The sequence below is a fragment of the Gekko japonicus genome, unplaced genomic scaffold, assembly GCF_001447785.1.
Source record: "Gekko japonicus isolate JY-2015 unplaced genomic scaffold, Gekko_japonicus_V1.1 scaffold1758, whole genome shotgun sequence".
Taxonomy (NCBI): domain Eukaryota; kingdom Metazoa; phylum Chordata; class Lepidosauria; order Squamata; family Gekkonidae; genus Gekko; species Gekko japonicus.
The window spans coordinates 291,621-312,837 of record NW_015167104.1 but is presented as its reverse complement, the minus strand read 5'-3'; the positions used below and the strand labels follow the sequence as shown (position 1 = coordinate 312,837).

General features: G+C 42.9%; 1 protein-coding gene across 1 annotated transcript in view; it reads right to left on the bottom strand.

Annotated features, from left to right (window-relative positions):
* Positions 1-873: 873 nt before the first annotated feature.
* Positions 874-21,217, bottom strand: part of BCAS4 (breast carcinoma amplified sequence 4) — a 75,882-nt gene continuing 55,538 nt past the window's right edge. The window contains exon 5 of the mRNA XM_015412938.1: positions 874-2,363. Coding sequence (XP_015268424.1) covers positions 2,259-2,363 — 105 coding nt within the window. The 3' untranslated portion in view covers positions 874-2,258. The remainder of the gene's footprint in view (positions 2,364-21,217) is intronic.

The following is a 21,217-nucleotide window of genomic DNA, read 5'->3' as shown; positions in this document are numbered from 1 at the left end:
AAGGGTGATGAAGGCTGCAAGGAACTAAATACCACTGGATAAAATGGGACTTACTTCTGTGGAGGCCTGTTGGCGATTGTTCCCTGAAAGCCCAATAAACCCAACCCCCATCGTTCAGGCCCCTTCCTTTCCTGACCAAAGTATTTTCTTGCACTGGTACCTCATAATGGTGCAGTTATGTTTTGTCACCCTCTCTCATGTGAGGCTCTGATGAGTTAGTTTCTGAAACTGATTTTGATGGGGGAAGCACTTTTAGACAAGCTTGTGCATTCTAATGGCTGCTACACTGAGGACAGCACTATGAATTTTCCACGAGCATTTGAATGGGCTCTAAATTTTTATCATGTTGTGCTGCCCACCATTTACTTGTCTTCAAACTGCAGCCATTTGCACTGCAGTTCTAATTTTTTTAAAAAGGCTTTTGGATATTAAGGGAACCTTTTGTTGGACTACACAATTAGCCATTAACTACAGTGGAGGGAAATCAGTGCATGTTCCTTGATTTCATGTTAAAGGATGCAGCTATTGTATCTGCATTTCTGATGATTTATCAGTAATACTGTCAACATGTACAGTTGTGTTCCAGGCAGTCTATTAGCTGCTGTAAGCAAAGTCGACTTGGAAAGTCTGAAGTGAGATACAGGCCCTAAGTTCTTGGAATCTCATATCATCTACAGTGACAGTTGTCTGCACAGCTGTTCTCCTAGGCATTTGCAGAACTAATACATACTAACTAATTCACTTCAATCAGTTGGGACAGCAGATCTATGCATACAAGAAAGCATGTGCAGATAATTGCCTCTATTCAAATGAATAAGAGAGCATTTACTATAAAAGGACTTCCATAATTTCTTAGGGACTCAGATTTGGGAAAGGAATAAATAATGCTAGCTATATGTGTGTGCCTTAATGTTTGATATGGCAGACTCTGGTGTTGATGGTTTGCATACACTGTATTAGTTATACTTACACCTTTATGACTGAAATTTGGACAAACCTGTCAAAAAGAGGAGTGATATCTGGGGATGGTGTAGTAGCAGTTCCTTTGTATAAATTATGCATTTTAACATCATATCGATGGCATGCTGATGCAACAAAAAGCTGAACACATTTTCCAGAATTTTATTTGTACCATTCAAACTATATTATATAGGAATTCTGAATACCTGTGACATGGGTGAAAAAAAATGGACTCTTGTTTATGTTTGAATTCAAATATGTCACTTCAGCCCTATGCAGACAACCCACCCCCATGTTGACTGACTGTGCTGAGAGGCCACAATCACACACACGCACACACCCATTGCACAGTCATCTGTGCAGTACAAACAGAGGAACAGAGGTGGTGTCTTTACATGCACTTCCTCCCTGTGATCATGGGGACAGAATGCATATGTGGCCACTTATTCTGTGCATTTACACTGCACAGACAACGTGGCAATTGTGAGGTGGGGCCAGTGTGCTTGTGCCCACTTTCCCTTCCTGCATATCCAGTCAGTGTGTGGATGGGTTGTCTGTACAGCACTTGCGAGAGCTGCTTTCAAAATGGAATTTTGGCACTGCACTGCATACATTCAAAAACATAACTGAGACATTCTTTGTATAAATGGTAGTTTTAGTTGTATCTAAAGTGAGAAAATAGCTTGTTCAGTGCAATCAGAGAAGTATTTAAAGTAAGGTTCATCAAACCGAGACATCTCAAATATGCCATCTCTTGATGCTTATATGTGCAAACATGTCTCAAGTGTCAAAACAGAACCAAAAGCAAAGAGCTAGCAACGTGACATCCCAATGTCGGTACCTGCACAATCTGTACTTTGCTTCTTCCTCACAAACCAGGATTCTGCTCCCCGTTTGTGGAAAGGAAATGCATACCAAGTCGTCCAGGCTCCTACACTTGGACATTACACTAAATATAAATTTGAGTTAAGCTTAACAGTGCTAAAATCAAGAAGTCAGTAGTACTCCCCAACAGGAGGAGGGAGAGAACCGGCAAGTATGACAATAAATATGGTTTGTCCCAGGCATGAAGTCCGAATGCAGGAGAACATCAGTGGTTCAAAACTAGGACTTTTCATTGGAATGTTGTGTTTTTTGACAGGCAAGCATACTAATTTAGTTCTCCTGGCTGAGAACTATTCATCAAAGTCAGTACATGGTAGAAATGCTGCCATTCTTCCAGTTTTTTTTACTTTGTATAGCACTACACATATCTTTCGACTGATTTGGCTAAACTATCGATAACTTAAATGCAGGACCTAGTGGTTTTGATATTTGCTACCTATGTACTTGATAGGAAAATAGTCTTCCGTTCTGTAGAGCTCTGGCAGGCTGTAAGTGTGCTGTGGAGACGAGGTGCATTTCTGAAATCAGAACAGAAGAAAAACATTAATTCTTACTAGGCTGGCTGCCAAGCCGTTAAAGATATTTTAATTAAATTGCTCTTAACTAATTAATTAAATCAAATGTACATGATACACAACATCAATGGAAGTGCTTTTTGAACATCAAGAAGGAAGCAAATTCAGGAATTCCAATTACAGCAACAAACTTGAGCCAAAAAGTTTTTTAAAAGAATTTCCAGGCCTATGAGTATCACATGGAAGAGCGAAGTATAAAATATGTCATGAAATCTATTTCAACTCTGAATTGTCAGCTGGAGTTGCCTGTGGGTTATGCTAGTTATTGGTGTGAGCGCTGGAAACAGTTTCATTTGCCAGGACACAGCCTGCTAACATTTGCTACAAAACTGAAGGCAAAATAATTTGCTTTGCTGGGTGGCGAAGGAGGTGGCACATGTGCATGATCTCTGTGAATGTCCCTTGAAATGCTGCTCCAGAGGCAAGGGGCCTTGAGGACACACAGAAGAGAGGTGAGCATTGGTGAAAATTACTCTTGTTTCTGTCCGTGGAGATCATCAGAAGAATCCAACCAATTAGAAATAGGGGTGTAGGGCATTTCTCAGTGAACCTGCTAGCAGTTCAGTACTCACAATCAGACTAACCAATCATGGATATGTTAGGATTGCGCTGAGGAACTGGAACAGCTGCTGAACAAGTCTGCAGCTGTCTGTTGGTCAGAAGCCAATTCACAGCTGATTGGTAATCAACTGGAAGTTGAGTTCTGATACACACATCCCAGCAAAATGGATAGTGAAGTTGCAAAAGCACCAGGAGAAAAAGCTGGTTTCGCTTTCCTTCTCTGTAAACTGGGCACTGAGAAAAGCAACGCTTTTTAATATCTGCTGCAGAAGAAAGAGGACAGAGTGCTGCTCTCCCCTGCAGTCAAGAGTTGACAGCTTGAGATGGAAAAGAAGGAAAATCACATGGGCTTTTGAGTCTCCTGACCCTGCTACGTTTGCTGCATCTCAGTAATTCTGGGAGGCAGCAAAATACCCAGAATGTGAAACCAGAAGTCCCCAAACCCCCCCCCCCCGACAAAGAAAAACTTTGAGTACTGAACAAAACCCAGCAGAAGATCATAACCTGATTCCCAGATGATCCTTCATCAGCTGGGAGTTGGTTTCTGATGGCTGCAAGTAAATGTTTTCCTGCAAATTTACACAAATGGGTAGCATAAGAGCCCACTGATTAATTGGCTGTCTGATCACCATTGGTAAATGTGCTGTGAGCTGAACTGGCAGGTGTTGGAGCATCCCTAATCAGACTGATATCAGCTACACTTCAATAGCCAAGTCAAGTTTTAAGTACAATGTATAAAGTGCACATGGTCAGGTCATGGAGGCCATCTGATTCTATAGTGTCAAAACTCAAAAGTACCTGACCCAAGTCTTAGTCATTCTCATTATTTTGACTGTACCACAGAAGGCAAGTTATTTAGTCAATAAATTCTAGAAAGAGGATAGCTGAACAAACAGTAGGGGGAAGGAAACTGTAAAAAACTTTTCAGAACTGTTCATGGAGACTGAAAACAGCCATAAATTCACATAACCTGAACTTCTGGTATTCAACTGAAATCTCCATTGTCTATTACTGGCCTATATCCACCTATACCTGCACAAACCAAGTGGTTTTTTGGGGGGGAGGGGTATATGTTTTAGAAGCCCCTTCTGATCCCTAAAAAGATCATTTGTGGGACTGTAGAAACTCTGATGGAGTAGCTGTGTGGGTCAGAGAGTTACTATAAAGAGGGGAAAGTGGTAAAATCATCAGTTGGAGCCATGCTTGCAGATGAGAGAGAAGGCATAACCTCTCTCTCACACACACCCATCACACCAATCCATGCAGCTCAGAAGGGGCTTCCAGAACATAGAGGAATGCAAAAAAAACCCCCAAAAAATCCGTGTTTTCCCTGGAGGTGCAGAGCCTCTGCCCTTTTTTAAATTTGGGGGGAGGGGGTTCCTGTTCTTATATTAATTGGGTGGGCATGAAAGGGGTTCCACCCTCTGTCCTTACAAAGGGCTAGTGGACCTCCTGGAGTACCCTTGCAGGCCCCAAGGGTTCCTAGACTCCAATCTGGAAAAATCTGCTCTAGGTAGGTCAGGGATACAGTGTAGTAGAAGCTAGAAAGGAAGCTTCGGGTAGTCTTTGAAATAGCAAATCATATACAGACAGTATACTTTTGCTATACATGTGTTGCATTAACTAATCCAGGAGACGGCTTTGTGGAGTGGGGGGGACTCAAGCAATCACGCAATTGCCCTCAGTGGAGCCAAACAACCCTACACAAGTTCGGGATATCCTGCAAGGCTTCTTGCACCATACTTAGTACATGGAGGGCTCAGGCTCCTTAAAGACTGCATTTATATTTACTGTCACTGAGCCCTGATTTAATGTCATGTTGGCAAGACAAAAGCACTTCCCGTGAGATCTGCATGCTGCATGACATCTGTTTAAACTGGGCTACTGCCCATGCAAAGCAGCTTTGTGGAGTCAGAATGGCAGCATAACACCTGTCCAGACTCCCAGTTTCTGCCATGCTAGATAAGCACCCAGAGGTGCTTTGCATAGGTCACCACCTTGCTGCAACAAGATGCTGTGTGAGTACAAACTCCCCTGGGGGAGTTCTTTGCCTTCACAGCCTTATGTTTAAAAGAGCCTTCATCTTCACAATAGGAGGACAAATCCCTAAAGAACACCACTTCAGTTTTACCACACACAGAGAAAAGTGACCTTAGGTCATTGCTGGTTGTTGATGGATTCCCAGCTAGCCCTGTGAAAAGGTTTAGCCCTTCTTTCAATATAAAGGTAGACATAAGAAACAGACAAAGTAGGAAAAAGCAGTGAAGAAATATGTGACCACTTTAGCCTACATAAGCAAATTAGATGCAAAAAGTTGGCTGTTGAAAAAATAGGCATTTTGATGCCCTGAGCAAAATAAAATCCCTTTTCTTCTTACTGTAGGCATAATGGCCCTCCTATCTTCTCCTGCCGGATCCTGAAGTCTCATTCTTCCCAGCATTCCCTTTCAGCCAGCTATCTCCTATTGGGCACCAGAACCTGTTTCCTTCTCTCATTCTAATATGTTGTTGCAGATATATGTACTCTTCTTCATAGCTGGGCCATCAGCACTGCATTTGCCATTGTATGATTACTGATCTCCAAAATGTGACCGGGCAATAGTATACGCCGTTGGTCTGCTGGTGGAGCAAAATGCCATCTCCCTGGAAATCATTTCCAGATGCTGGGGATATGGCTAGCTCTGAGGGAACAAGCTGTGCAGAAACCCCCGAAAGTACCCTTCTCTAGCCAATCAAATTTTAACACTCCATTTATCTTCCTTATGTATCAGAGTACATATTCTGAAACGAAGGAACTACTCATTACAAGACAAAGATGGGACTCCCAGATTTCTATTTGCCTTGCAATGTTAAGAGGTGGGGGATACATGCAGGGGAGACTCTGTAGAAAAGAAGTTTCATTGCATGGGGGTGCTTAGCACCCTTTCCCCCAAAGCCAGGCTATGAGCCAGGCTTTTCCAAAGACCAGATAAGGAAGAGGGAGCAGCAGGTTGGGGCCATGTGCAAGGAAGAAACAAACATGCACTGCCTGCTGATTCTGTCCTTCAACACACACCCCCGCAATAAATGTATAAATGAAAAATAGCGCAGAAGAAACAGATCAACCAAAAGGCAACACGTGAAGGCTGGAACTGTACATTTTCGTCTTCACTAAATTACGTTTGTACCTTAAAAACCTATTTGCAAATATATTCTTCTACCCAAAGAGTCTACCTTCCATTTTTAAACAAAATGGCTGGCAGTCCCCCCCCCCCCAAGCAATGAATATTACATGCTGCTGACTGTGTAGGAAAGCCATATTTCTTAGAACTGCCAGCACAAATGTCTACTACTGAGGAGGAAGACTCACTTTCTCTCACTAGGATAAGATTGAGGGGCAACCCATCCCCACCAGACCGGTTTCTTTTAATGAAGGATACTGCTGAAATGGAATGTTATCCAGATTTCAGCAGATTTTTATTTATCCATTGAAAACGTATTAGCCCCCTTTCTTCCTTACAGAGCTCAAGGTGGCTTACAAACATAGATGAAACAATACAATACATTAAAAACATAAACACAAAATTTTAAATAATGTTGATGGCATTTTGCATGATTGCACTAGATCAAGCCCTTAACAATCTCTTAGGAGGGGTGGAGGAAAGCCTGTGAAGTACTCTATTCACAAGCATATCCCGCAGCTGCCTGCAAATGCCCAGCTCTCACCAAAGGGTGAAGAGCTAGCAAGGTGGGAATGAAGCCACACCACGGCACTTGCCCTTTGGGGCACCCTCCTGTTCCCAGAATAGCAAGTAAATGCCATGTGCACGTCTAGTAACAATGCAGATGGGCACTATATAAAGGGGGGCAGAGAATCTTCTAAACTGGGGGGGGGCACAGAAGGAGCAGCTCTGAAGAATTGGCTGATAGCCTTGAAGTCTTTTTGACTTCTGAATGTCCAGCAGGCTTGCTCTTTCTGTACTCACACATTTTCTTTGCAATCACGAGGATTAGAAACTAGTTACATTATAAACAGAAGTAGAAAGCCATAGGTGGTGCTTGAACCCAAACCCGCAGAAGTGGACTTGGGGGATAGAGTCATCGGACTGAGAAAGAGAAAGGTGTGGGTTAAGGTAGGGAAGGAAACCTGCTACATGTGATCATGGCTCTAGATACTTTCCCAGCTTCAGCTTACAAATTTACTAAAAAACAAACAAACCCTGAGCCTAGCTTGTCAAAAGCGTAATTTGGTTTCTGAGTTTTTACCCACAATTGAAATGAAACACAAGAGCCTGAGATCTGGTCCAGGAGAATGAAGTGGTAGAATGAACTTTACCATTTTGATTGCAGATATAGGATCACAATTTGGAATATCCCCCTACTTTAAAAGATCCCTGAAAATGCGAGCCAGAATGGCAAACCAAGTGATAGTTTATTGTTTTTATGTGAAGGAGCATTTTATTGTGTATTGTTCTTATGTGAAGGAGCATTCACGACTGGAATTCACCACCCAGAAGAGTAGCCTATTTTACCACCTTAGGAATTTGTCACTTCATTCTTCTGCATGAATGAACCAGGCATCAATTATAAGGAAGTGCCCAGGCCTGGTGTGAAAGAGCAAGCAGGGAAAGAAGCTCTCCTAAGCTGAAGGAGTAAAGTCCTTTTAAGAGTCCAAGCAATTTGAGGAGGGGAAGGCAGTGTAAACCTGCTGGTCTACCACTTGCTTGTAAATGCCTATTACAGAGCTCTACTGTTGCCTTCAGAAATTGGGAGGACTGAACATTGCAGGAGGTCCTTAATGAATATCTCCTCTACTTCACAGCTTGCTTTGTAACAGTTTCCCTTTATTTCTGCCCTTGGACCTCTTGCTACATACATACAAACAGATTTCTGAAATGGGCTTTGCTAGGGACTTTCAACTTGTTTTACCCCAGGCCAGTGGAGCTTGCTGCTGAGAATTCTAGACATGTATAAGGGATAAGAAAATCCATAGCTATAACATATGCACAGCATTGTGCCCCCCCCCCGCAGCCTGAAGTGCCCTCCCCCCAAATGCTGCTCCCAGAGGACAGGGCCCTAAGTAGCAGCATTGGGGTGTTTCCCACTGCAAGGGGAAAATCAGTGAAAACTGCCTCCCCTCCTAGCACATGAATTTCTCCATGGAATCCAACCTAATGCATACCTTCAAGTCTCGTATCTTGTCAAGAATGCCTACTAAGCAGCTTGAGCTCTGTAGTGGTTGTGGATATCTGGATTCGCATTTGCTTTGTACTATACAGTTTTAACAGGAAGGCTCTCCTTCATGACAGGTATTATGAAACGCTAACTATAATAAGGGTGTGCTTGAGCATTCTATCTGGATTTCCTCGTTTTGCAAGAAAACAGTAGTGGCCTTCTCTGCAAGCAGGGATTTAGTGTGGAAGTTGCTTTTCACCTTGAACAGAATTATTCTGTATTTACTTGACAGAGCATCCTGCTACATTAAAGGGAAAGAAAATACTCTTAGGTTGGTGCCCGCACTTTTGCAGCTATAATGTTGTTACTTCTGCCTGAAAAGCTACCTTTCTTCTAAGTCAAGCCAGTTCTCTTAAACCTTAGAAACCACAGATGTATGCCTGGCTGGCCATAATCTCCTGCAGCTCCATCACCATCTTCCCTATTCTTTGAACCCCTATCAACAAAGCGGACTGCAGCTCACTGGTAAAGCTTCTGGCAGCTCTAGGATCAGTTCCTAGATCCTCACTTAAATACATAAGAAGTACCTGCTGGATCAGACCAGTGGTTTATCTAGTCCAGCATCCTGATTCATAGAGCAACCAAACCGTTGCCCTGGAGGAAGAAGAAGAGAGGAAGAGATTGGATTTATACCCCGCCCTTCACTACCTGAAGGTGTCTCAGAGCATCTTACAAACTCCTTTCCCTTCCCCTCCCCACAACAGACACCCTGTGAGCAATGCTCCCTCTAAGCTATGGAGTCCTGTGAGCAAAAATTCTACTTTGTGAGCTACTGGCATTAAAGTTGTGAGCAGGTGATTTGGCTGCTGCATAAATTAGTTTGCTCTGGAGCCAGCCTTCCTGAGCTAAGACAAAAATGTGTGAGCTGGAGGCTAAAAAAACTGTGAGCTAGCTCACACTAACTCAACTTAGAGGGAACACTGCCTGTGAGGTAGGTGGGGCTGAGAGAGCTCTGACAGAAACTGCTCCTTTTCAAGGACAGCTGTGCCAGAACTATGGCTTGCCCAAGGTCATCCAGCCAGGTGCAAGTGGAGGAGTGGGGAATCAGACCCGGTTCTCCCAGATTAGAGTCCGCACACTTAACCACTATACCAAACTGGCAAACAGGACACAGACACCAAAGCCCTCCCTTACTGCTTGCCTCCCAGGTCCAGCACTGGTGTTCAGAGGTTTTCTGCCTCTGGTTATGGAGACTGACTGTAGTAGCCATCACTACCTCCCCCCCCCCATTCCAATTTAAGAAGTATTAACTTTAGTCTGTTCTGAACTCATTTCCCAACAAATTCATTGAGTTCCCCTGAGTTCTAATATTATGGAAAAGGAAGGAAAAGCTCCCTCCGTCCACTTCTCCACCTTGTGCATAATTTTATAAACCGCTATTATGCCTACTCTTAGATACCTTTTACTGGACTTAAAAGTCTAGTGTCAGACTCACCCCATAGGAAAGGTGCTCCAATCTCCAGTCATCTTGGTTGCCCTCCTTTTTACTTTTTTTCTCTTCTGCCATGTCCTTTTTGAAATACAGTGACCATCACTGCACATACTGTTCCAAATGAGGCCACACCATAGCTTTACACAAGGGCATAACAACACTGGCCATTTTATTTTCAATCCCTTTCCTAGCATGGATTCCCCTCATTTTAGCCAGAAAAAAAGTTAAAACGGGAATTAAGAGAGACCTAAGGGAGGGAGAAGGAGATCAACTCAAGATGATGGAAAATGACATTGATTCAGGATAGACCAAGAGTTGCCAGCCTTTTCTTTAAAAAGAGCTCTTCTGCAATAATGAAAAATGTCCCAAGCTACTCATCCACCCCCAGCATCGTTACCAAACTATTTTGTCCTAGAAACAGAGCATGTACTAGGAAGAATATCAGAAAGAACGCTCAGCTAAGCAACACAAGGAAAATCCCATGAAGTAACAGCATAAAAGAACAAAGCCTAAAAGAGATTTTGTTGTTATAGTTTCCTGGATCTTCTAAAGAATGCATGAACTACTCTGCAGCAGCCAGCAAACTACCAGTTAGAGACCCTGAGTTAGATAGCACTGTGCTAAGATGGAGTACTGAGCAGACAGTATAAAGCAGCTGCTTGTATCTAACATTGATAATAAGCCCCCTTATGCAGGAATCAGGTCACAGATGTTCTGTATAACACCTGTTACTCTAACAGCAAGTATAGTAAAGAGGGAACCATTACACGATGGGCAGCATTCTGCACTGAAGTCCTCTTCCTTTGTTCTGTACTCTCCACAAGCTTTCGCTCCAACAGTAAGCAGCAGTGCAACAAAGGCTACAGACCTTGTTTCATTAGCCTTACCGCAAGGGGCCGGCCCTGTACAAATGCAATCGAACCATCCTAGATCCTAGGAGGTCACATGTGCAGTAAGTCAAAAGCTTAACTATGGCACTATGGCGTGTGGACACCACTGAATTTAAGATCTGATTAAGTATCTTCCGGATACCATCTCTAAACGGAAGATCATCATTTGTAACCATCTTGAAGCACTTTATTTTGTATATATTGTAATTGTGTGTTTTATCTTGTTTTATATATCGGCATGCGTGCCTTGTTGTTAGCCGCCCTGAGCCCGCTTGGCAGGGAGGGCGGCCTATAAATTGAATGATAAATAAATAAAATAAAATAACTATAAAATCAACAGCTGTCCCCTGCTCGATTGCAGTAGACATTGATTATTAAAATTTGGGACAGGGTCATGGATGTCAGTGTTCCTTGGCTGAAATGCCAATTTCTCGTACTTTAGACAAACTGCTTCCACAGTTGCTGCTCCACAACGAGTCAGCTCAGAAGCCGTCCGGTGTAATCCCAGTAGCTTCTGCTGTCCAATCAGATCATTATGTCCTCCCCAGCCAGCAGTGCTCATTGGCTGACTGTGCTTTACTGCATTACTGTCTTAAACCTCAGGCACAGAGCCACTTGAAGCTTCAAGAATGCTATTCTGGCTGCTGGGCTGCTGTCTCCAGGCCTCCTGACAAACCAATACTCAGCTTTGCATCAGCCACTCTGAAAACCTGTTTACTTATTCCAAATGTAGAAGAAAATATTATATAACAGCAGGGCCTCTGAGACACATTTTGTGCACTGGCCCAGATTATGTTTGGGGCAAGCGGTTTTGTAATCTAAAACCTGTTTTATAGGACTGGCATCGAAGAAAATGTTGGGAGTTACAGAGACACCAAAAGGTGACCCAGTCAATCGAAAGCAAGAGCCTCCACCACACATCAGTTTATGCAATTCGGACCACAGCATGTCACAAGCAGAGAGGAGGTTCCTTACAGAAAACTTTGCCAGAACCTAACAGCTCTAAATGTCCCAAACAAACAAGTCTAGTCATAATTCCGCAACAGCAAAACCTCATCACAGCTGCTACCCACATTAAATGGAAACAACTTTTTAATTTTAATTAGAAATCAAAGATACTCAGGTATGTTTGTAAACAGAGCAGAGAAGTTCCTGCTTGTTGTTAGCCTGGAACTAACTACTTGGAAGGACAGAGAGAAATGGGAGCTGAATTTGAATAGAGAAAATGGACCAGTAATTCCTGTTTCCTTGTATTCCTGGGAAAGTGTGCATGCATAAGCAGGCTACTACTTCAATTACATGCAAGCACAAGCTTCCTGTGTATTCCGATACACTCTAGTACAGGGGTGTCGAACTCATTTGTTATGAGGGCCAGACCTGATATAAATGAGACCTTGTTGGGCTGGGCCATGTGTGTCATAAAATGTAATGCCAGGTAGCGGAGATGTAAACTTTATAAAGGACACAAACACAAAGGATTTTTTAAAACTTAAAATAAAAACATGCTTAAAACATTAGCACTCTTGCAATATTTTATTTATTTAACAGTGTCTGATAACTGACAGCTCTTGCTCTGAATTATTGCATCAAAATGTCTGTGCTGTTGCAATCTTGAGTATGCTGTTCAGGTGTGTATCTGTAAGCTGCAAACCTACGATGATGCAGCAGCAGCAGAACTAAAAGAAGCAGCAGCAGGCAGCCAGTTCCACTGCGTACCTGATAGAAGCCCTCCGGGGGCCTGATGCGGCCCTCAGGCCGCATGTTTGACACCCCTGCTCTAGTACCCACAGACGTAGAAGATCTTATTCATCTCCTTTACCCATTTGCTTGACAAGCATCTCTTACAACTTTTGGAGGACTTTACTGCAGAAGATACAAGCCTGCTTCAATACTGCTGCAACAGCTCTTTCTCCACCCTTAAGACTGCGGAGACTGCTAAATTGTTCCAAGATCTGGTTCAAACATTACACAGAAAGAAAGGAAACATTTACTGTTGCTCATGAAGTCGGAACACCTGCCCCAGGATCATGGTGAGCCATAAACAGGAACACATAGTCCAAAATGCAACAGTATGGTTGCTTAGAAGTACTCAATAACTGGGACCAACAGTTTTAAAAGAGCTTCACTGACTGCCTATTTGCTTCCTAGCACAATTCAAGGGGCTAGTTATGACCTTCGAAGCTCTAGGGAACTTAGGGACCAGGTCCTTGAAGAGCCATCTGCTCCCGTATGAACTTTCTCCAGAATCAAGACCTTATCTGAATTAAGATCTTATTGCTTCAGGTGTCTTGTTGTCAGAAGCGAGGCAGGACCTTTTACAGTTCCGTAGGGCCTGCGAGACGGAGCTCTTCTGCCAGGCTTTTAGTTGAGGCGGCGGGCGTCCACACTCTATCAGGCCACCCCTCCAGTGGATCAGATGTCCCATCATTCAGAACACAAACTGTAGCAGACCTCACCTGTTGAGGTGCTGGTTCGAAATACAGGAATTAGGAGTTGTATTTTAATTGTTTTTAACTGTTGGTATATTATCTATGAAAGAAAGAAAAGAAGAAAGAAAGAGAAGAAGAAAGAAAGAAAGAAAAGAAAGAAATTGGATTTATACTCCGCCCTTCACTACCCAAGGGAGTCTCAGAGTGGCTTACAAACTCCTCTCCCTTCCCCTCTCCACAACAGACACCCTGTGAGGTAGGGGGGGCTGAGAGAGCTCTGACAGGAACTGCTATTTTTCAAGAACAGCTCTGAAAGAACTATGGCTTGCCCAGGGTCATCCAGTAGATGCAAGTGGAGGAGTGGGGAATCAAACCCGGTTCTCCCAGATCAGAGTCCGCACACTTAACCACTACACCAAACTGACTCTCCAGACAGAACCTGCCCTGAGCCTGCTATGCGGGGAGGGTGGGATACAAATCTAATAAAATAATCACCTGGGGGAAAGGGCTTTTCTGCATCCATCTGTGGGATATCCCTCCCTCACCTAGCACCTAGTCTTAAATGTAGGGTGCCAGACTAAGTTTTTTCTATTCATTCAGGCTTTAGGTTAGTTTGTTGAACTATTTAGCGGTTTTTTTGGGGGGGAGGGGATTCAGTATGAACTGGATGTTATTACTGCTACGTGCAGTATTGTTTCACTTGTTCTCTTTTCTGTTTGTAGAACTGTGGTTTTATTTGGAAGGTGACCTCAAAAGCTTAGTCTGAGAAGAAGGGTAAAAATCATTTCGATAACTTTGGGGTTTGCAGATCTTGCCAAGAAGAAGTGTTACTTGCAGTCTGCTTTCCTTGCTTCTATATAATGTCTGAACAGGCTCCAAATTACCCTGTGCTTTCGCAAAACCTGTTCACAACATCCTCTTGATACAGGAACATGCACACTAGTAGTGGTTAGTAAATTTGGGTAGGGGCCATGGCTGAGTGGTAGAGCATCTACTTTGCATGCAGAAGGTCTCAGGTTCAATCCCTAGCCTTTCTTGTAGAAAGGGTCAGGTAGCAGTGATGTGAATTACCTTTTCTTGAGACACTGGAGAGCCACTGCCAGACAATCTTGACTTTGACAGGCCCATGGTCTGACTTGGTATAAGACAGGTTTGTGTGTGTTTTCGTGAGCCAAGTTGCTTGTCATACATCATAGTGGGAAAGAAAGTGGAAGAAGATGATCCCTTCATAGGTTATGACATATGAAATGCTCTGGCATTACATTAGTCTGATACCAGTAAATACCAGTATTTACTTAAGAGCATTATTTATACCCTGCCCTTCAACCAATATTAGCACCCTAGAGGAGCTCTCTTCCACTGCCACTAGTGCTTCCGTTTGCATAAGGGCTCATTATGATCCTGGATAAACAGAAGTGCTTGGTGGCAGAAGAAGCAAGCTTGGCCACAGCTGGAGTGAAACATGTATAGAACTCATTTACAGGATCCAAGCTGAAAAGTACTGTAGTAAGTACTGTAGTAATTGGGTACCAAGTTTAATCAGGAATGGTGAGAGTGAGCATTTTTGGGAACTGAACTGCATCCTATGAACAAAGAAGCTCAACTTCACAGATTTTCCAAAGACAATTTTTCTGGTTACTGGAACGATATCTGCAAAAAAAACCCCCCCCCCCCCAAAAAAATTAAACAGGTTTTAATTAGAGCCAAACCACAAGGTGGGATTCTAGGGCCTGCTCCCCCCCGCCAATTTTTAAAGCAACCAATAGTAATGCATTTTTTATTAGGGAATGAGCACAGGGGAAATGTTAACATGCACACCCTTCAGTAACACTATGCTCCAATTCACGTTGCCCTATCCCTCCCATAGCTGCTTTTTAGTACCAAATAAAAACTTGAGTTCCAGGTATATCAGTATGATGTGTGGCTTCACTCTTAGTTTGTACCACTTCCTACAACATTTTGGCATACATTTTTAAATGCATTTTTGGGCATAGTTTTGAATATATTTTAAGTCAGGTGTGTCAAAGATGCGGCCCGCAGTGGAACTGGCCCGCAGTAGAACTGGCTGTCTTCTGCTTCTTCTTCCAGTTCTGCTGCTGCTGCGTCATTGTAGGTTTGCAGCTTAGAGATGCACACCTGAACAGCATACTCAAGATTGCAACAGCACAGACATTTTGATGCTATAATTCAGAGCAAGAGGTGTCAGTTAACAGATAATGTGAAATAAACAAAATATCGCAGGAGTGCTAATGTTTTAAGCATGTCTTTATTTTAAGTAAAACCCTTCATGTTTGTGTCCTTTATAAAGTTTATATCTCTGCTACCTGGCATTACATTTTATGACACACATGGCCTGGCCCAACAAGGTCTCATTTATATCAGATCCGGCCCTCATAACAAATGAGTTTGACACCCCTATTTTAAGTCATAAGTCATTTTTAAATTGTTTGCTTACATCAGATGTAGTAATGGTCTCTTTGAGAAGAATGGAGCAGAAATGGAAAAAAATATTAGGGTTATTTATTCAAGATCAGGGCTAACGTTCTATGACATTGTGTCTTCTGTGTTTCTCTCTGGCCCCTGCACAGGGTCTCCTGCAGTGCTTGCTTTCTCTGTGGCTAGCATTTCCATGCGCACAAGGGCTGCTTGTAAAGCACTGATCTTGCACATGTGGAAGTGTGAGTGGCAGAGGAAGCAAGTGCTGCAGCTGAGGGAAGTGTGAAGGGAACAAAATCATAAAATCAAACACATTGTTCCTAAGGTCTAAGCAATAGTATTTATTCAGAGCTAATTAATACCCTGCCCTTCAACCAATATTAGCCCCCATGGGGGGGTTTAAAAAGTAATATTAAGTGGGTTAGAAATTAGGGCTTGGATGCTGTGACTGCATTCTGTACACGTTTCACTCTGGCCCCAGTAGAGTTCTCTTCCACTGCAGCTAGCACTTCCATTTGCCCAAGGGCTCGCTGAAAACCGTTGATCTTGCACAAAAATGGAAGTGCTAGCAGCAGGGGAAGCAAGTGCCACAGCGGAGAAACCCCTCCACAGTGGCTGAAGGGAAGGGAATGGCATCATAAGATCAAAGCCATTGTTCCTCAGGTCTTTTATCCTGATTGAAACAGCCTGAAAAGCCCTGCACAACTATGGGATCTGTTCTCGGACCCAGCATATCCTTCTTAAAATCAAATGGACAATGCTCGCTAGTCAGCCATTCCCTGCTGATAGTTTATGTTTTTGTAGGTTTCTTAATCTCTATTCCAAATAGCTTCTGGACATACAGAGTCCTTCCAGAGATGTGGAGAAGAGAGACATTGGAATAAATTGCTGCTATATACCATGGTACACTTCTGAAAGCCAGTGGACACACACTCAACAGTTGAAAAACTGAAGGACATGCACAACATAAACATCTAATGGATTTATATAGGTAGTTTACTTGGGAAGATTGGTGACATAAAAATCTTGCAAAATAAATGAGGATTTTTCTTTTAAAAACGTTGATATGTTAATTCCTATGTACTTAAAATTAATGCAGTAGAATTCCTATCATTTTTCAACAACCTTCTTTGGTAGAAGGCCATGAAAATAACAAGATTCAGATGGGTAGCTGTGTTGGTCTGAAGTAGCAGAATGAAGTTTGAGTCCAGTGGCACCTTTAAGACCAACAAACTTTTATTCAAGGTATCTGAAGACGTGTGCTTGCACACTTGAATATCCCTTGAATAAAACGTCCGTCTTAGAGGTGCCACTGGACTCAAACTTTGTTATGAGAATAGCCGTTATTGAAAGTGGACTCTTGGAGAGTTTTATGTCATGATAACACTCTGAAGTTGCACTGGTTATGTCACAGATGATACAGATACCAGCGGGCTTTGGGGACAGATATATGCTTACACATTTTCTCACTTACTCCATGGAAAGGTATTTTTCAAATAGATTTTGAGGACATTTTATTTTTCATTCTCTTCTACATTCTTTTAATGTCAGAAGTCTATAATAATAATAGATTCAGCAACAAGAGAGAGCTATTTGACTTTAGAAGAGATACATGAATTGAAACAGGTTTTCGGTAAAGTAATATAATGTGGCAATCCTATCAATGGAGGTCAACTCTCCCCTCCTCCTGCTGCAGCCTGTTGTCCCTGCCCCAAGGTGTGCCCCAGTAAAACTCCCCAAGAACAGTGTGTATGTATGTGTGTGGGGGGGGAGAGATCACCTCCTTTCCAACAGCAGAAATGTCCTCTGTCAGACACAAGCCAGTGCTAGTAAAACAGCTAAAGATTTTTCATGACAGAAAAGCAACTTCTGAAAGTTCAAACAAACTGCTATGTCATGTGTCAACAACATCAGAATGGCCTCTGCACTACACGTTATATTCTTCAACTTTTTATATACTGCAAAGGAAACAAATTCTGAACTAAGCAGTACCAGAATAATTTTTCTTGCATTTTGTTCAGGGCCACACTTAACTGTGGTATATATAGCATTCAGGCTTCTTCATCTGAGCAGAATAGGTGTTTAGAAGATTCGCAACTTCTGATTCTAAGTTCACAGGAAGTCCTCCCCACCCCCACAGCACTTCTGTATTGCTTTTGGAAGGGGGGGAGAGAATGGAAGAAAAACATTTTATCCTAATTTTTCTACCACCTACAAAAGAAAGAATAAATAAGGGGGTTTCACATGCCTACAGAAGGTAGTGAAAGAGCATAAGATAAAAACACAGATCAGTTACATGGCTGGAACTAGGTGCCATAGAAGAAAAAATATGGACCAATTGAGACCACTATCCACAGACAGCTAGAGATGCCATGAACATGTTCAATAATTGAACATACTTTGCTTGCCAAGCTTGATCAGCTGTGAGCCAATGTCTAATTTGTTTGCCTGTTCATCAGCCATCCTGAATGGCTGTCAAACTGCTTTACTCCTGTACAGTAACTGTGGTATTAGAATTTCATTTCCTGGTGGCAGAGTTCCATTTCTTTGCCTTGCAGGGGCTTTTCCTTCTGTGCAGAGACTGATTCTATCTGAGGTCATGGATGGTCAGATCAGATCATTAAACGATACAGGGGGGGGAACTACACCACCAACAAGGCTGTGTGAAAATGTGCATGCACTAAATAAATGTTGATAGCACGGACTATCCAATATGAACACTGAACAGGAAGACTTTTAAAGAACGTTTGCTTATAACTGCTGTCTCACTGACTTTGCTCAATATTTATAACTCTGGTTGTGGAGTTATGTCCAGTGGCAACAAGTCTGCAAGGGAGGGTGGAAGGAGAAATTACTACTGCCACTGGACTCTGAAAGAACATGCACGCATGAAACACTGCCAGTTGCTCTGTGCTGTATTGTATTGTTACAATACTTGATGAAAGTCAGCTCCTTCTTTCCAACGAGTGAACAGACAGTCAGCCAAACAGGCAGGTGTTCAAATGTCCCTACTGACGGCCCGCATAAAGCCTTACTCCTCTCCATATGGATTACAGAGCAACCATTAGACACTTCCAACATGTCTCCAGAATTTGCACTTCCATAGCAAAGGGCAGAGGTTTACCCTGAAAAATAAATGAATCTGAGATTTTCAGGAAGGTCCATGAGCACCAGATGCTGGATCCTGCAGTTGCGCAATAAAATCACAAACATACAGATTACAGATAGCCTTTGCCCTGAATCTAAAACTGGAAATTAAACTAAGTGTACTGGTTACAGGACTAAATTACTACATTGTTAGTCCTCATCATCATTAGTGATCTCTTCTAGGCATTAGGCCTCACATTGGTGTTATGGACTTTGCGAAGTCTTCGCACCCGATATGGCCAGAAATGTCATACCCATAAAATGAGTGTTTTCTTAGTCCTCATCATCATTAGTGATCTCTTCTAGGCATTAGGCCTCACATTGGTGTTATGGACTTTGCGAAGTCTTCCCACCCGATATGGCCAGAAATGTCATACCCATAAAATGAGTGTTTTCTATCTCCTTGTTTCTATCTCCTATTTGCAGTCAACCTGACAGTCTGTGTCTCCCGGGCATTCTTGGTTTAGTGCAAGGGCATTTTGCTCTAGTTCCTGCACAGATTGTGCAGCTTTAGCTTTGGACAAGATACTGTTGTTAAAAGGTTGGGAGGGGAAAATGGATGTCCCAGTCCAAATTTAAAAGTGCTTGACACAATCCATCTGCTGCATGGTTCCCAAGTGATGGGCAACTCCTTCTACCCACTGTGATATCTGTGGTGTCTACAATGGCAGACAGCTGCAGCTCTGCAGTTGCATAGCTGATGCCAGACTGTGTTCAATCAATGAGAAGTCTCCATAGCAGCATCAGGAGCTTATCCAAAATTATCCACATTTTAGAACAGGGAAACTGAATCCACAGATGCTTGCATCCTGATCTAGGTGTAGTTAAGAGATTAACAATTTTCTAGCATCTCCAGCAATCCTCAGGTTAAAAAAAACAACCTCTGCAAATAAGCACTCCCTGAAAATAAACTCTACCATCCAAAGGCTGTGTGTGTGCGCTTACAAAAGAGTCAGAGGTGTGACCTCAAAATGATTTCCACCACAAGCCAAAAAAAACGCCTCCCCATAATAGAAAGCACCTTGGCAATGAAAGGGTTAAACAGCTGCAAACCATGTGTGGAGGAGTATTAGTACACTTTCTTTTGAAGGAGTATCAGTGAACAGATCCATAAAGTTCCCATTCAACATGGCACAGCTTTGCCAGCTAAGGAGGAATAAAAATAGTCTGTGTATGATTATGTGAAAACACACACACCCACTCTCCCTCTCTCTCTCTCCCTCACTCACCATGGAACTGGCACTGCGGTATGGATGGGGGGATGGGCAGCCAGAAGGGAAGCTGCAGTAATCATGGCGACTCCTGCAGGCTGAGCTCTGCTGGGTAAACTACACTGAAACACTGTGTGTAATAGCAACCGCTAGCCACAGCAACTGCAAAGAGAAAGAGCTAGAATTTTCCAGGCAGGCCAGAAAAGCTCCTTTACTCCTACCGGCTAGGGGAGGACACACACACACACAGTGCACAGGAGCCTTAAGAGAAGCTACTTAAACAAAGTTGACAAACATTTTGGAAATTAGGAGCATTTAGGGAGAGTGGAAGGATCACTTCACACCTATCCAAAGATGAATTTGCACTATAATTGCCATTACAGGAGTAGACTGACATTTTATTAGTTTTGCTGCTGTGAATGCCATCTACCCCTGGTCTTTCTAGAAATGGCTGATTTGCTGTCCGGCCATGTAAAGCATGGCACCGAAGTGGCCAGATTTGCAATGGGTACATAGAAATTTAGAAAGTTGCAACTCGTGCTATGCAGTACAATGATATTCACATGTGTTAACACTTGCCTCACCAGCCTATGTTTCGGGTTTTTTAGATTTCATTAGCCAAGAAATTTGACTCCCTCATTGTAGCTTGTGGTGAACTCTGTTGCAAGCACTAAACACTTATAATGCGGCTGCTACACAGACACACATACCCTGATAATATAGGCACTTCAGTGCTGTGCACGTGCACTCTCACACACACATGCATCTATTCATTTTTTTTCAGATTTATTATCTGCCTTTCAGCACTTCCAAATATGCAAAATGGAAACAAAAATTATAAAATCTTGACTGAAGATCATGAATGACATTCGGACTCTAAACCTGAAGACATTTTTCTCAATTGGATCTAGCTGAAGTCAGAAATCCAGAACTATCAAGCAAAAACATGCAGCTAACTAATTTCTCTTGATTTCAGGATTGAATTTATACCCCCGCACAGAGAACAGGGTCCAAGACATACAGTTGGATCATCCTTGCTTTCCCCTCCATCCCAGCAACTGTTTATGATCCCAGGAAAGTCGATTCCTGGAGCTGTTGGATGTGCAAGAAATAATAGCCATACAGGCTGGTGAGCTGCTTGGAGAAAGGTGAAGTGGGTGAATCTGCTCCTCCTTCCCCCTCAATTGCTGGGGTAGAGGCGGAAAGTGGGGATAGAATCATAGAGTTGGAAGGGACCTCCAGGGTCATCTAGTCCAACCCTCTGCACAATGCAGGAAATTCGCAAATACCTCCCCCCCCCACACACACCCCAGTGACCCCTGTTCCATGCCCAGAAGATGAAAAAAAACCTCCAGGACCCGGAGCCAAACTGGTCTGGAGAAAAATTGCTGCCTGACCCCAAACTGGCGATCAGCATTTCCCTGGGCATGTAAGAAAGGGTCACCAGACCTAAGCACTGAGGCAACCCTTTCTGCCCT